Here is a 12101-nt window from a genome sequence, read left to right on the forward strand (position 1 = left end):
TTATTTGAAGATATTGTATTTGTACTCACACGTATTTCTCATTGGGATTACCATAAAATAATGCACACTCACCTCCAATCCCCCACTGCTCCTCTTGTAGCATTGTCTGGGTTCCCCGACGGTCTCCCAAGTTTCCTCTTCCAGCAGGAGCGTACATGTGACCGCCACAGCAAATTACATGAGGGCATTATTTTTTTATTTTTAGCCCATGCTGTTTTTTGGGGTGGAGATTTTGTAATTTTTTTTTTAAAGAGCTGTATATCCCTTTTAAGAACATCAAATCACAATGTCTTCTCAATAATAAGCCATATAAAGAAATCTCCACTATCTGTACTGGAGATATTTTGAAAACAGAGCCAAACATTTTTTATCTAAATGAGATGGACACATTTTGTTATAAAAACAAATAAACCACAATTTAGTCACCTTCTAGCATCTGACACGTGGACAGCGTGGCATCAGTGAGCTCAATAACTATGAGTGGAGCTTTCTGACTCCAGGCAGAGCTCAGTGAGTGCCTGCCATGACATCATCGCAGCAGCCAATATTAGAGCCACGGTGGAGACTCATTTGTGAACCTGGGGAGGGTGAGCAAAGGGCAGTTTATTATTTTTTTTTTTACAACAAATTGTTGCCAGGTTTCGGGATTTTCTGAAAGCGGACAACCCCTTTAATGAAATCAGTCATTATTATGGCCTTCGGTTAGACCAAGAAGGATTGCTAGTAGTGATGAGCGCAAGTGCTCGTTACTTGAATTTGCCTAGGGTGCTCCGGTATGCACCGAGTAGCGCGGATACTTGTGTACAATTTTTAGGTCCCCACAGCCTCTGTTAGGCAGCCACAAAACATGCGGTGATTGCCTGTGTTTGTCAGGCATTCACTGCATATTTTATGTTTGTCTAAGGCCAGGATCACTCATGTGAGAAATACGGCCGAGTCTCGCATGTTAATACCCGGCATTGCCGTCGTCACTTAGGAGCGGAGTGTGCGGCTGCATGCATTGCTATACGGCCGCACGCTCCACTCCTGAGTGATGACGGCAATACCGGGTATTAACATGTGAGACTCGGCCGTATTTCTCGCCTATCAGCCGTGGAACATGAGGCTGTGGGGACTCGAAAATTGCACACGAGCACCCGCTCTACTCAGTGCATACCGGAGCGCCCTCGGCAAATTCGAGTAACGAGCACTTGCGCTCATCACTAATTGATAGCAATAAAACTACATTCTTATCCATGAAATGATTTTTGAGAGATTTGTATAGATTTTGGTTGAGAATCTCCTTACAGCAGCCATCTTCCTGTAGTAAGCAGCTCCCTGTGCATTTAGCTTAAAAATTATTTTCTAATGTTAACACTTGGATTATAGCAGAAGTAACATTCATTTAGTACAGTCTTTTTTTTATTTTTAGGAGAAGCAAGCTCAGATCGCTATTTTATATTTACCTCTTTATGGCCTTCTCCTGGATAACATGTCTCGCATATTCATGAAGGACTTCTTTCCATTCTCAATTAATACTTCCAACCAGGTAAGTGTAGAAAGTTGCAGTGCCAGAGGATGTGCAGTGTGGGAAAGATTGCTGCGTTCAGTGGATTTGGTATCCTGCAAAAGAAATGTTCCTTTGCTGAGATAATCTAAGAAATGTGCCCCTGCTATAATGGGGATACCGATCGAATGTAGACCGGAATGATGCATCCTGGGTGTCGTGGATGAGGAGATGTGGGTCCACCATGATGGAATATTTCTTCAGGAAGTTCTGTGACACATTTCCCTGTTTAAGTTAACACATTTCCCTGCCTGACATAACACATTTTCCTCCTTGAGATAACACATTTCCCTGCCTGAGATGACACATATATTTCTGCCTGAGGTAACACATTTACCTGCATGAGGTAGCTCATTTTCCTGCCCGAGATAGCACATTTTCTTTCCTGAGGTAACACCTTTCCCTTCCTGAGGTAACACATTTACCTGCCTGATGTAACACATTTTCCTGCCTGAGGCAACTCCTCTCCCTCCCTGAGGTAACACCTTTCCGTGCCTGAAGTAACACCTTTCCGTGCTTGGGGTATCACATTTCTCTGCTTAAGTTAACACATTTTCCTATCTGATATAAAACATTTCCCTGCCTGAGATAATAAATTTTCCTATCTGATATAAAACATTTCCATGCCTGAGGTAAGACATTTCCCTGCCTGAGGTAATACAATTCCTTGCCTGAGGTAACACATTTTCCTGCCTGAGGTAACACATTGACCTGCCTGAGGTAACACATTTCCTTGCCTCCAGTAACACAGGAGTGAGTATTTCTGCTGTGTCTCCAGCCCCCTGAGCTCTTCATAAATCAAGTCAGTGATGTAGGATCTACATCGGCATCTGAGTTTATATATCACTGACTTAAGTTATGATGAAGTTACAGGACTGGAGACATGGCAGAAACACCCATTCGTGTGATAAAACAGGAAGGGAAATGTATTACCATAGAAAACAGCAGCGCTATCCCATGATGTCTTTTCTGTATATTCCCTTATCATGAGTGACTAAGGCTGCTTTCACACATCAGGTTTTTTGTTTCAGGCACAATCCGGCAAATCCGGTAAAAAACGGATCCGTTTTTTTACACGCCGGATCCGTTGTTTTCCCATAGAGTTGTATTAGCGCCGGATTGTGCCTGAAGGACATGCGTTTCATCCGTTTTGTGCTGGATCCGTCCCTTCAGGCTTTTTTGCCGGACACAAAAAACGTCCCCTGTAACGTTTTTTCTGTCCGGCGAAAAAGCCTGAAGGGACGTTTCCGTCAATAAACGCATCAAACGGATGTGTGAATGAACGATTCCGGCTACCAAATCCGTTTTAACACATTGGGCATGCCCAGAATCTATGATTTCGGATCTGGTATAGGGAAAATCTCTCTCTCTCGCTCTCTCTCTCTCTCTCTCCATGCGCAGTAAAGAATGCCGGATCCGCCTAAAAAACTGATCCGGTGCATCAGTTTTTCACACCGGATCCGTTTTTTAGCAAATTTGCCGGATTTAGCCTGAAACAAAAAGCCTGATGTGTGAAAGCAGCCTTATGCTCCTCCCCTGGCCAGGAGTTGTGTTATCTGCTGAACATGAGCTTGAGTAGTGCTGTATGGTGGGACACAACCATTAATCTGTACATAGCAGAGGCACATTTATAAGATTATCTCAGCACAGGAACATTTTTTAAGACATCCTATTGTACAACTTATTATTATTCCAAGATCTATTCATTAATATGTACTTAGTTCGTGGAAGAACCTCATTAATTCAAGGCCACAAAAATGACGAGACTGTCAAATTTGTAATGCAATCTCTGTTTTTCTATGCTAGAAATAGGACTGATGCTATCGCATCAGGAGTGCGGTGAAATTCACATACAGTTGTGGCTGTTACTGCGGGAATAGCGGTGATGTGAATATCACTTGCGCAGGCGCCGTTCGTGACCACGAACGGCGCCTGCGCAAGTGACACTGCCGTGGTGCCTTATGGGATTCGGGGACAGCGGCCAACTGGCGATTATTATATTAGATGAATTACCGTTTATACTCGAGTATAAGCCGACCCGAGTATAAGCTGAGGCACCTACTTTTGCCACGGAAAACTGGGTAAACTTATTGGCTCAAGTATAAGCCGGCTATACATTGTCCCCTCATCACTGTCCTGGTATGGATTGTCCGCTCATCTCTGTCCTGCTATGCGTGGCTCCCCCGTCCTGTCCTGGTATGTGGCTCGCCTGTCCTGTCCTGCTATACGTGGCTCCCCTGTCCTGTCCTGCTATGCTTGGCTCCCCCGTCCTGTACTGGTATGCGTAGCTCCCCCGTCTTGTCCTGGTATGCGTGGCTCCCCCGTCCTGTCCTGGTATGCATGGCTCACCCATCCTGTCCTGATATGCGTGGCTTCCCCATCCTTGCCTGGTATGCGTGGCTCCCCCGTCCTGTCCTGGTATGCGTAGCTCCCCCGTCCTGTCCTGGTATGTGGCTCCCCCTTCCTGTCCTGTTATGTGTGGCTCCCCCATCCTGTCCGGGTATGCGTGGCTCCCACGTCCTGTCCTGGTATGTGTGGCTCCCCCATCCTGTCCTGATATGCGTGGCTCCCTGTCCTGTCCTGGTATGCGTGGCTCCCCTGTCCTGGTATGCGTGGCTCCCCCGTCCTGTCCTACTATGTGTGGCTCCCCCATCCTGTCCTGCTATGCGTGGCTCCCTCATCCTGTCCTGGTATGCATGGCTCCCCGTCCTGTCCTGGTTTACATGGCTCCCCCGTCCTGTCCTGGTATGCATGGCTCTCCCGTCCTGTCCTGGTATGCATGGCTCCCCCCGTCCTGTCCTGGTATGTAACTCCCCATCCTGTCCTGGTATGTAACTCCCCATCCTGTCCTGCTATGCGTGGCTCCCCCGTCCTGTCCTGCTATGCGTGGCTCCCCCGTCCTGTCCTGGTATGTGTGGCTCCCCCGTCCTGTCCTGGTATGCGTGGCTCCCCTGTCCTGGCATTCGTGGCTCCCCCGTCCTGTCCTGGTATGTGGCTCCCCCTTCCTGTCCTGTTATGTGTGGCTCCCCCATCCTGTCCTGGTATGCGTGGCTCCCCTGTCCTGGCATGCGTGGCTTCCCCGTCCTGTCCTGGTATGCGTGGCTCCCCCGTCCTGTCCTGGTATGCGTGGCTCCCCTGTCCTGGCATGTGTGGCTCCCCCGTCCTGTCCTACTATGTGTGGCTCCCCCATCCTGTCCTGCTATGCGTGGCTCCCTCATCCTGTCCTGGTATGCATGGCTCCCCCGTCCTGTCCTGGTTTACATGGCTCTCCCGTCCTGTCCTGGTATGCATGGCTCCCCCCGTCCTGTCCTGCTATGCGTGGCTCCCCCGTCCTGTCCTGGTATGTAACTCCCCATCCTGTCCTGCTATGCGTGGCTCCCCCGTCCTGTCCTGGTATGTGTGGCTCCCTCGTCCTGTCGTTTGACTTTTGACAGATTAGATAGATGGGTCCGTGGCTGGATCAGTAACGGGCACAGACTTAATGCCAGCAAGGTGGAGGTGGGACACTGCTATGGGTTGGTATTATTAAAGATGAGCTAGTTGGACCTTTTCAAGTGATGATGGGCTCAAAATCAACTCCCAAACCTTACTGACAGTTGTAGAAGATACTTGCTTCAAGCAGTAGTACAGGAAAAAGTCTGCATCTGCTTGGCTAGCCAATAAATTCTTAAGGGTATGTGCACACGTTGCATATTTGGCTGCGGATCCGCAACAGTTTTCCATGTGTTGTACAGTACCATGTAAACATATGGAAAACCAAATCCGCAGTGCACATGCTGCGGAAAATTCTGCGCAGAAACGCAGCGGTTTATTTTCCACAGCATGTCAATTCTTTGTGCAGAATCCGCAGTGTTTTTACAACTATTCCATTATAGGAATCCACAGGTGTTAAAACGCAGGCGAAATCCGCATAAAATCTGCACAAAATCCGCAGAAAACCCGCAGGTCATTTTACCTGTGGATTCTGCAGAATCCGCGCAGAAAAATCCGCAATGGAATCCGCAACATGTGCACATACCTAAAGATGACAGAATAATTACATGGTCCCTTCCTCACCTAACCTAAACCCTATTGAGAACTTGTGGGCCCTTCTTAAACAGGAGAAAAAGGCTATGTGCACACGTTGCGGATTCACCTGTGGAATTTTCTGTGCGGATTCTGCATCTCTTGGCAGAAACTGCAGGTCAAAATCTGTGTTTTTTTATGTGGATTTTGTGCGTTTTTGTTGCAGATTTACTGCAGATTCTGTGCGGATTTCCATTATGGAATGGGTGCAGAAACGCTGCAGATTCGCACAAAGAAAAGACATGCTCCTTCTTTTAATCCTTCTTTTAATCCGCTGCGTTTTCCGTGCGGAATTTTCCGCACCATTAGCACAGCAATTTTTTTTTTGCCATTGATTTACATTGTACTGTAAATCACTTGCAGATCTGCAGCGTTTCTGCGGATCCGCAGGAAATCTGCAACATGTCCACATAGCCTTAAGGTGAAGGGAACCAGTACACCTCTCTGAACAATGCCTGGGAGACTGTAGTCGGTGCTGCCCAAAAAGTTAATATGCAATAGATTAAGAAACTGACAGACTCCATGAATGGAAGACTTACGACTGTTATTGAAAAGAAGACTGGCTATATGGGTCACTGTTTTTTTTTTTTTTTGTTTTTTTTTAAACGTCAGAAATTTATTTTTGGACAATATGAGCTGTTTGGTTATTCTCAGTTTAACAGATGAGAATTATTATTATATATTTTAGAGTAGCATTGATTCCATGGTTCTGCACATGTGAAAAAGGGTTTACATACAAAATCACACTGGAACAGAGGTGGAGAAGGCAAAGGCCCTCACCTTGCAGGCTCATAGTCTACAGGTTAATTGGGAGGAGACAGTAGGTTAGAGGATTGGAGCAGCTGCGGTGGTGGTGAGGGGCAGCTGGGTCACTGCAGGCTGAAAGATTTCTTGAGAGATGAGTTTTCAAGCTTCTTCTGAAGGGTTTCAATGTGTGACACAATCAAGAGTGTTGGGGCACCAAATTCCAGAGGATTGGGGAAGCTCGGGAGAAGTCTTTGAGGCGATTGGGTGAGGAATGTACTCTTGTGAAGTAGAGAAGAAGGTCTTGGGAGGACTGGACAGTACCTATCAGTAAATATTGGGAGATTAATTTGGAGGTATATGGAAAGGACAGATTGTGTTCGACCTTGTAGGAGAGTGTTAGTAGTCTGAATTGAAATTGGGGAATTCGAAGCCAATGAAGAAATTTGTAGAGCATAGAGGTGGAGGAGTAATGAGGGGAGAGGAGAATTAATTGAGCAATAAATAAACAATTGAGATGGGAATTATTTTTTTTTTATTTAGTTGCTTAATATTTCTGTGCACTAATAGTTGCCATATAACTCTGCACACATAGACATTCTAAGTAATACAAAACCTCAGTTTTACTTTCTTAAATATTCCAGTTTCATGCCTATTAGTTTTTCTGATTGACCATCAGCATTTGTAATAAATATAGGGGATAACTCAGGAGACTCTTTGCGTGGAACAAGACAACTACAGGACACAGTTTTATAAGTGGTAAAGTCTATATTATCACACGGTGATTCAAACAGGTGCAGAGAGAAACTCAAGTCCACAACACTTGGTGCAAATAATAAACGCAGCTTAGCAGTCTATAGGAAACTTCAGAGCAAAATGCAATCAAGCAGAAAGTCTATGAAGCACAATTATTCTTGAGGATACTTGACACGAATAAATCCTTGTCTTAGTCCAGACACAGATAGATATGCTATAAGGCAGTTCAAATAATATCTTAGCTCAACCAGGGAGGTCTGGTTAATAGTCTCAGGTTATTGCAAAGCAGAAACAGCTTACATGTCCAGCAAATGCAGATGGAAGTAAACACGAACAGCAGATGAAGGAGGATTACTGGAAACTTGTGTATGCAGCAGGAACTCAGAGCAGAGTAGCAGGATCACCACAGAGGTTCACAGGAGCAGGTGTATAGCCAGGGAGTAATCAGAGGTCAGGAGCTGGATGCAAGGCAGAATACTCTAGCACAGACTGAAGGCTGGGGTGGAGTTTTATAGCAGGAAGACACAGTGCACATGAGACCAAAGACGCCATCTTGGAATAGGGCAGTAATGCACAAAAGGTAAAAAATGTTCAGAGTCCTGACAGCATTCTTGAGATCCAATAAAAAAGTTAATGATCAAAATAAAAATTGCTCAATAATTGTGCACACTGTATATATACAGTTGAAACCAGAAGTTTACATACACTATATAAAAATACACATATGCATGTTTTTCTCAATATCTGACATGAAATCAGAACAAACTTTTACCATTTTAGGTCATTTAGGATTCCCATAATTATTAATATTTTCCAAATGCCAGAATAATGAGAGAGAGAGAATGTTTTAAGGCATTTTTATTACATATTGCAAAGTCAAAAGTTTACATACTTTTCTTTAGTATTTGGTACCATTGCCCTTAAACTGAATGACTTGGGTCAAACGTTTGGGATATCCTTCCACAAGCTTCTCACATTAGTTGGTCAGAATTTGGGCCCATTCCTCCTGACAAAACTGGTATAACTGATCCAGGTTTGTAGGTCGCCTTGCTTGCACCTGCCTTTTTAGCTTTGCCCAAAATTTTCAATAGGATTGAGATCCGGGCTTTGTGATGGCCACTCCAACACATTGACTTTGTTCTCCTTAAGCCACTTTTTTACCATTTTGGCAGTATGCTTCGGGTCTTTGTCCATTTGGAAGACCCATTTCCGCCCAAGCTTTAACGTCCTGACTGATGTCTTGAGATGTTGCTTCAGTTTTGCCACATAATCTTCTTTTCTCATGATCCCATCTATTTTGTGAAGAGCACCAGTCCCTCCTGCAGCAAAACAACCCCAGAACATGATGTTGCCAGCCCCGTGTTTCACATTTGGGATGGTTTTCTTAGGCTTCCAAGCGTCGCCCTTTTTCCTCCAAACATAATGATGGTCATTATACCCAAAAAGTTAATTTTAGTTTCATCAGACTACAGGACATGTCTCCAAAAATTAAGGTCTTTGTTCCTGTGTGCATTTGCAAACATTAATCTGTTGATACAATACTCGTTTAACTGTGGATATTAACACAATCTTACCAACTTTCGCCATCATCTTCACAAGGTCTTTTGCTTTTGTCCTTGGGCAGATATGCACATGTCAGACCAAAGCACGTTCATCTCTGGGACACAGAACCCATCTTTCCCATCTTGTTTGTACATGCATATAATTGTTTGTACAGATGAACAAGGCATCTTCAGGTATCTTGAAATTGTACCCAAGGATGAGCCAGACTTGTGCAAGTCCACAATTATCTTCTTGATATCTTGGCTTTATCAAAAGCTTCCAAACACATGACTTTTTACTTTGCAGTAAGTAATAAAAATGCCTTAAAATATTTTCTCTCTCTCATTATTCTGACATTTTTGGCAAATATTAATAATTATGATAATCCTAATTGACCTAAAACGGGAAAGGTTTATTCTGATTTCAGGTCAGATATTGAGAAAAACATGCATATGATTTTATATAGTGTATGTCAAGTTCTGGTTTCAATTATGTACATATTTATTTATATACACTGTACATAATGGCTACAGAAGTCAGACTTCCAGGCTTTCCTAACGGTAAGTGCAATTAGATGAATTATATGCAGGTTTCTATTTGACTGCTGGTTTTCTAATCGCTGGGATCCGGAATAAATGAAACTGTGTTAAATTTTTCTGAACATTAGGATGTTTGTGCTTCTGTTTTCTTGACAGGGCTCAAGAGATGACCTGAGCACAGTAACTGCCTCACATAGTCAATCTGCCATAAAACATGCAGCCTCTGCTGATACCTCATTTTCTAAAGATGTCTTAAATTCCATAGCAGGTAATGTCAAGTAAGCCAAGTATTTATTCTATTGTTTTAGTATTGACAGCTTGAAAAGGTTGCTAGTGAGTCAGTATTTTTGTAACTTAGAAAAACTACAATTTGTTCAAAGTGCAAGACTTTGGTTTGAATTGACACCAAATTGATAATATAATTCTGTTTTTAAAATAATGCAATTCTGCGCTCCAGTTAAATCAATTTTGTGCAGATTCTTCAGGATCGTAGTTCACTCCGGTCTTGCTGAGGAGATGTGCTGCACTCAGACGCTGGAATCTTCAGTGCTGGCGTAACACCTTCTTGCTTCATTTAGCGGCATACACCTCTTCATGAATCAGAAGCATCGGAAGGGTGGCGGGCACCTCTGTGTGCGTTTCGCCACAAATCCTATTCCTGTCCCTGTGAGGGTAAAATTTGTGGCATAGGGAATCAATTTCATGATCATCATACACCATACATCAGTCCTGCCCCTGCTCCGGCCACTTTGTAATGCCAAAAGTCACAAAATTTTAGCTCTGCCTCAAAATTATGCGACCTTTCAAAGTTTTTTGCCGGATACAAGAAAAATAATGACCATATATTGTATTATTCTTTGTTTGCACACTACAGATGTAGTAGAAAGAGTAACTTGTCGTTTTCTTTTAAATAATGGATTGGAAATTTTTCAAATCATATTATTATGGGATTTGTCTTCATTTCTGTCAAACAATCGCATGTAAGTGGCTTACAAAACCTCTGCTTTTCCCAAGTCTGTTTGCCTGCCTTTAGCTGCATTGATCTCAGACTGTAGTTATTTTAACCCTGCTGTTCTGTTTAGATTTCACATACACTTGTACTGTTCCCGGTCATTTTTGACCGTCCTTATAAAATAATCATTTTTAGCTAATCTAAGTGGTTTTTTTAAACAGTTTTTGCACTATTATATTGCTTGTGAAGATGGTTGTTCAAATACCAGAAAAAAAAATAAATACAAAGCTTGTTTTATATTTTTTTTATATCCAAAAGGGAACATGGTATTTTTTCGATTTTTGTAAAAATTGATAATTTTTGCAGATAAAAAAAAAATCTTGATCTAAATGTTAACTATAAGTAATAATATCAAACATTATGTAGATATACTTTTTTCAAAGGCAAAAAAAAAAAAAAAAGCTTTTTTCTCTATAAAATGGCAAAAAACGTTGTTTTTTATACACTTATACTGTTCCCGGTCATTTTTGACCGGACCTAACAAAGTTGTGATTTGTACCTAATTCAAGTGTTATTTGATTACCTGTTGCATTGTTTTACTGTATGTGAACATGGTTTTCAATAATCAGATGAAAAAAAAAATCAAAACAATTTCGCAACAATACACACAATAACGTCCCGTCACACATTGAGATATGCCCTGTGATTCTGGTGCTGGAGCGTCGCAAACAAAAATGAGGCATGCACTCATTCTATCACAGCAGTGAGAATATGTACTCATAAGCAGACATTGAGTCTACACAACCCTAATGCTAACCCCCTATCATCCATTCTATCACAGCAGTGAGAATATGTACTCATAAGCAGACATTGAGTCTACACAACCCTAATGCTAACCCCCTATCATCCATTTTATCACAGCAGTGAGAATATTGAATAATTTTAGAATAAAAGAATAATTTATCTGTAACATACCTGTAAAAATGGGACTTCAGAGCTCTGACGTCTGAACCTCTGCTCACTCTGTGTTGTCTCCAGCTGAACTGAAACTCTACACTGCTATGTTATCTGTCTACAGATAAGATCAGAGCAGACACCACCCTGCAGCAGGAAAAAGCTCACAGTACAACACTTTAGGTGAATTCTGCTTAGGACAGCATTGCACAGTGTAAGGCCATGTGCACACGTTGCGGATTTCTTGCAGAAATTTCCTGAAGAAAACCGGAAATTTTCTGCAAGAAATCCGCAATTTTTTTTTGCGTTTTTTTTCCGTTTTTTTTTCGCGTTTTTTTAGCATTCTGCAAGCGTAATTAGCTTGCAGAATGCTAAAGTTTTCCAAGCGATCTGTAGCATCGCTTGGAAAACTGACTGACAAGTTGGTCACACTTGTCAAACATACTGTTTGACAAGTGTGACCAACTTTTTACTATAGATGCAGCTTATGCAGCATCTATAGTAAAAGATAGAATGTTTAAAAATAATAAAAAAAATAAAAAAATGCTTATACTCACCCAGACATCTCATAAGCGGCGTCCGTTCGTCTTCCTATAGCTGGTCTGTGCGCACAGGGCCTTCCGTGACATCACGGTCACGTGAGCGGTCACATGACCGCTCACGACCAATCACAGGACAGTGACGTCATCGGCAAGGTCCTTCGCCGCACACCAGCTACAGGAACCGAACGGCAGCGTGCAGCGGTGAGGCGGGAACACTGCGCGGGACATCGAGGGTGAGTATAGGACTATTTTTTATTTTATTTCTTATTTTTTGACCAGTTATATGGTGCCCAGTGCGTGGAGGAGAGTCTCCTCTCCTCCACCCTGGGTACCAACCGCACATAATCTGCTTACTTCCCGCATGGTGTGCACAGCCCCGTGCGGGAAGTAAGCAGATCAATGGACCCCTAGGTGTGCGGAATCCCCTGCAATTCCGCATTTTTAATGAACATGTTGCTTTT

General features: G+C 43.0%; 1 protein-coding gene across 6 annotated transcripts in view; it reads left to right on the forward strand.

The window, feature by feature from the left end:
- The window catches only part of DOCK10 (dedicator of cytokinesis 10), a 500094-nt gene that overhangs the window by 389788 nt on the left and 98205 nt on the right, over positions 1-12101 (forward strand). For all 6 annotated transcript variants that reach the window (XM_077290787.1, XM_077290784.1, XM_077290788.1 and 3 more), the window contains exons 33-34: positions 1412-1528; positions 9349-9460. In XM_077290787.1, coding sequence (XP_077146902.1) covers positions 1412-1528; positions 9349-9460 — 229 coding nt within the window. The remainder of the gene's footprint in view (positions 1-1411; positions 1529-9348; positions 9461-12101) is intronic.

This window comes from Ranitomeya variabilis, chromosome 2 (genome assembly GCF_051348905.1).
Source record: "Ranitomeya variabilis isolate aRanVar5 chromosome 2, aRanVar5.hap1, whole genome shotgun sequence".
Taxonomy (NCBI): domain Eukaryota; kingdom Metazoa; phylum Chordata; class Amphibia; order Anura; family Dendrobatidae; genus Ranitomeya; species Ranitomeya variabilis.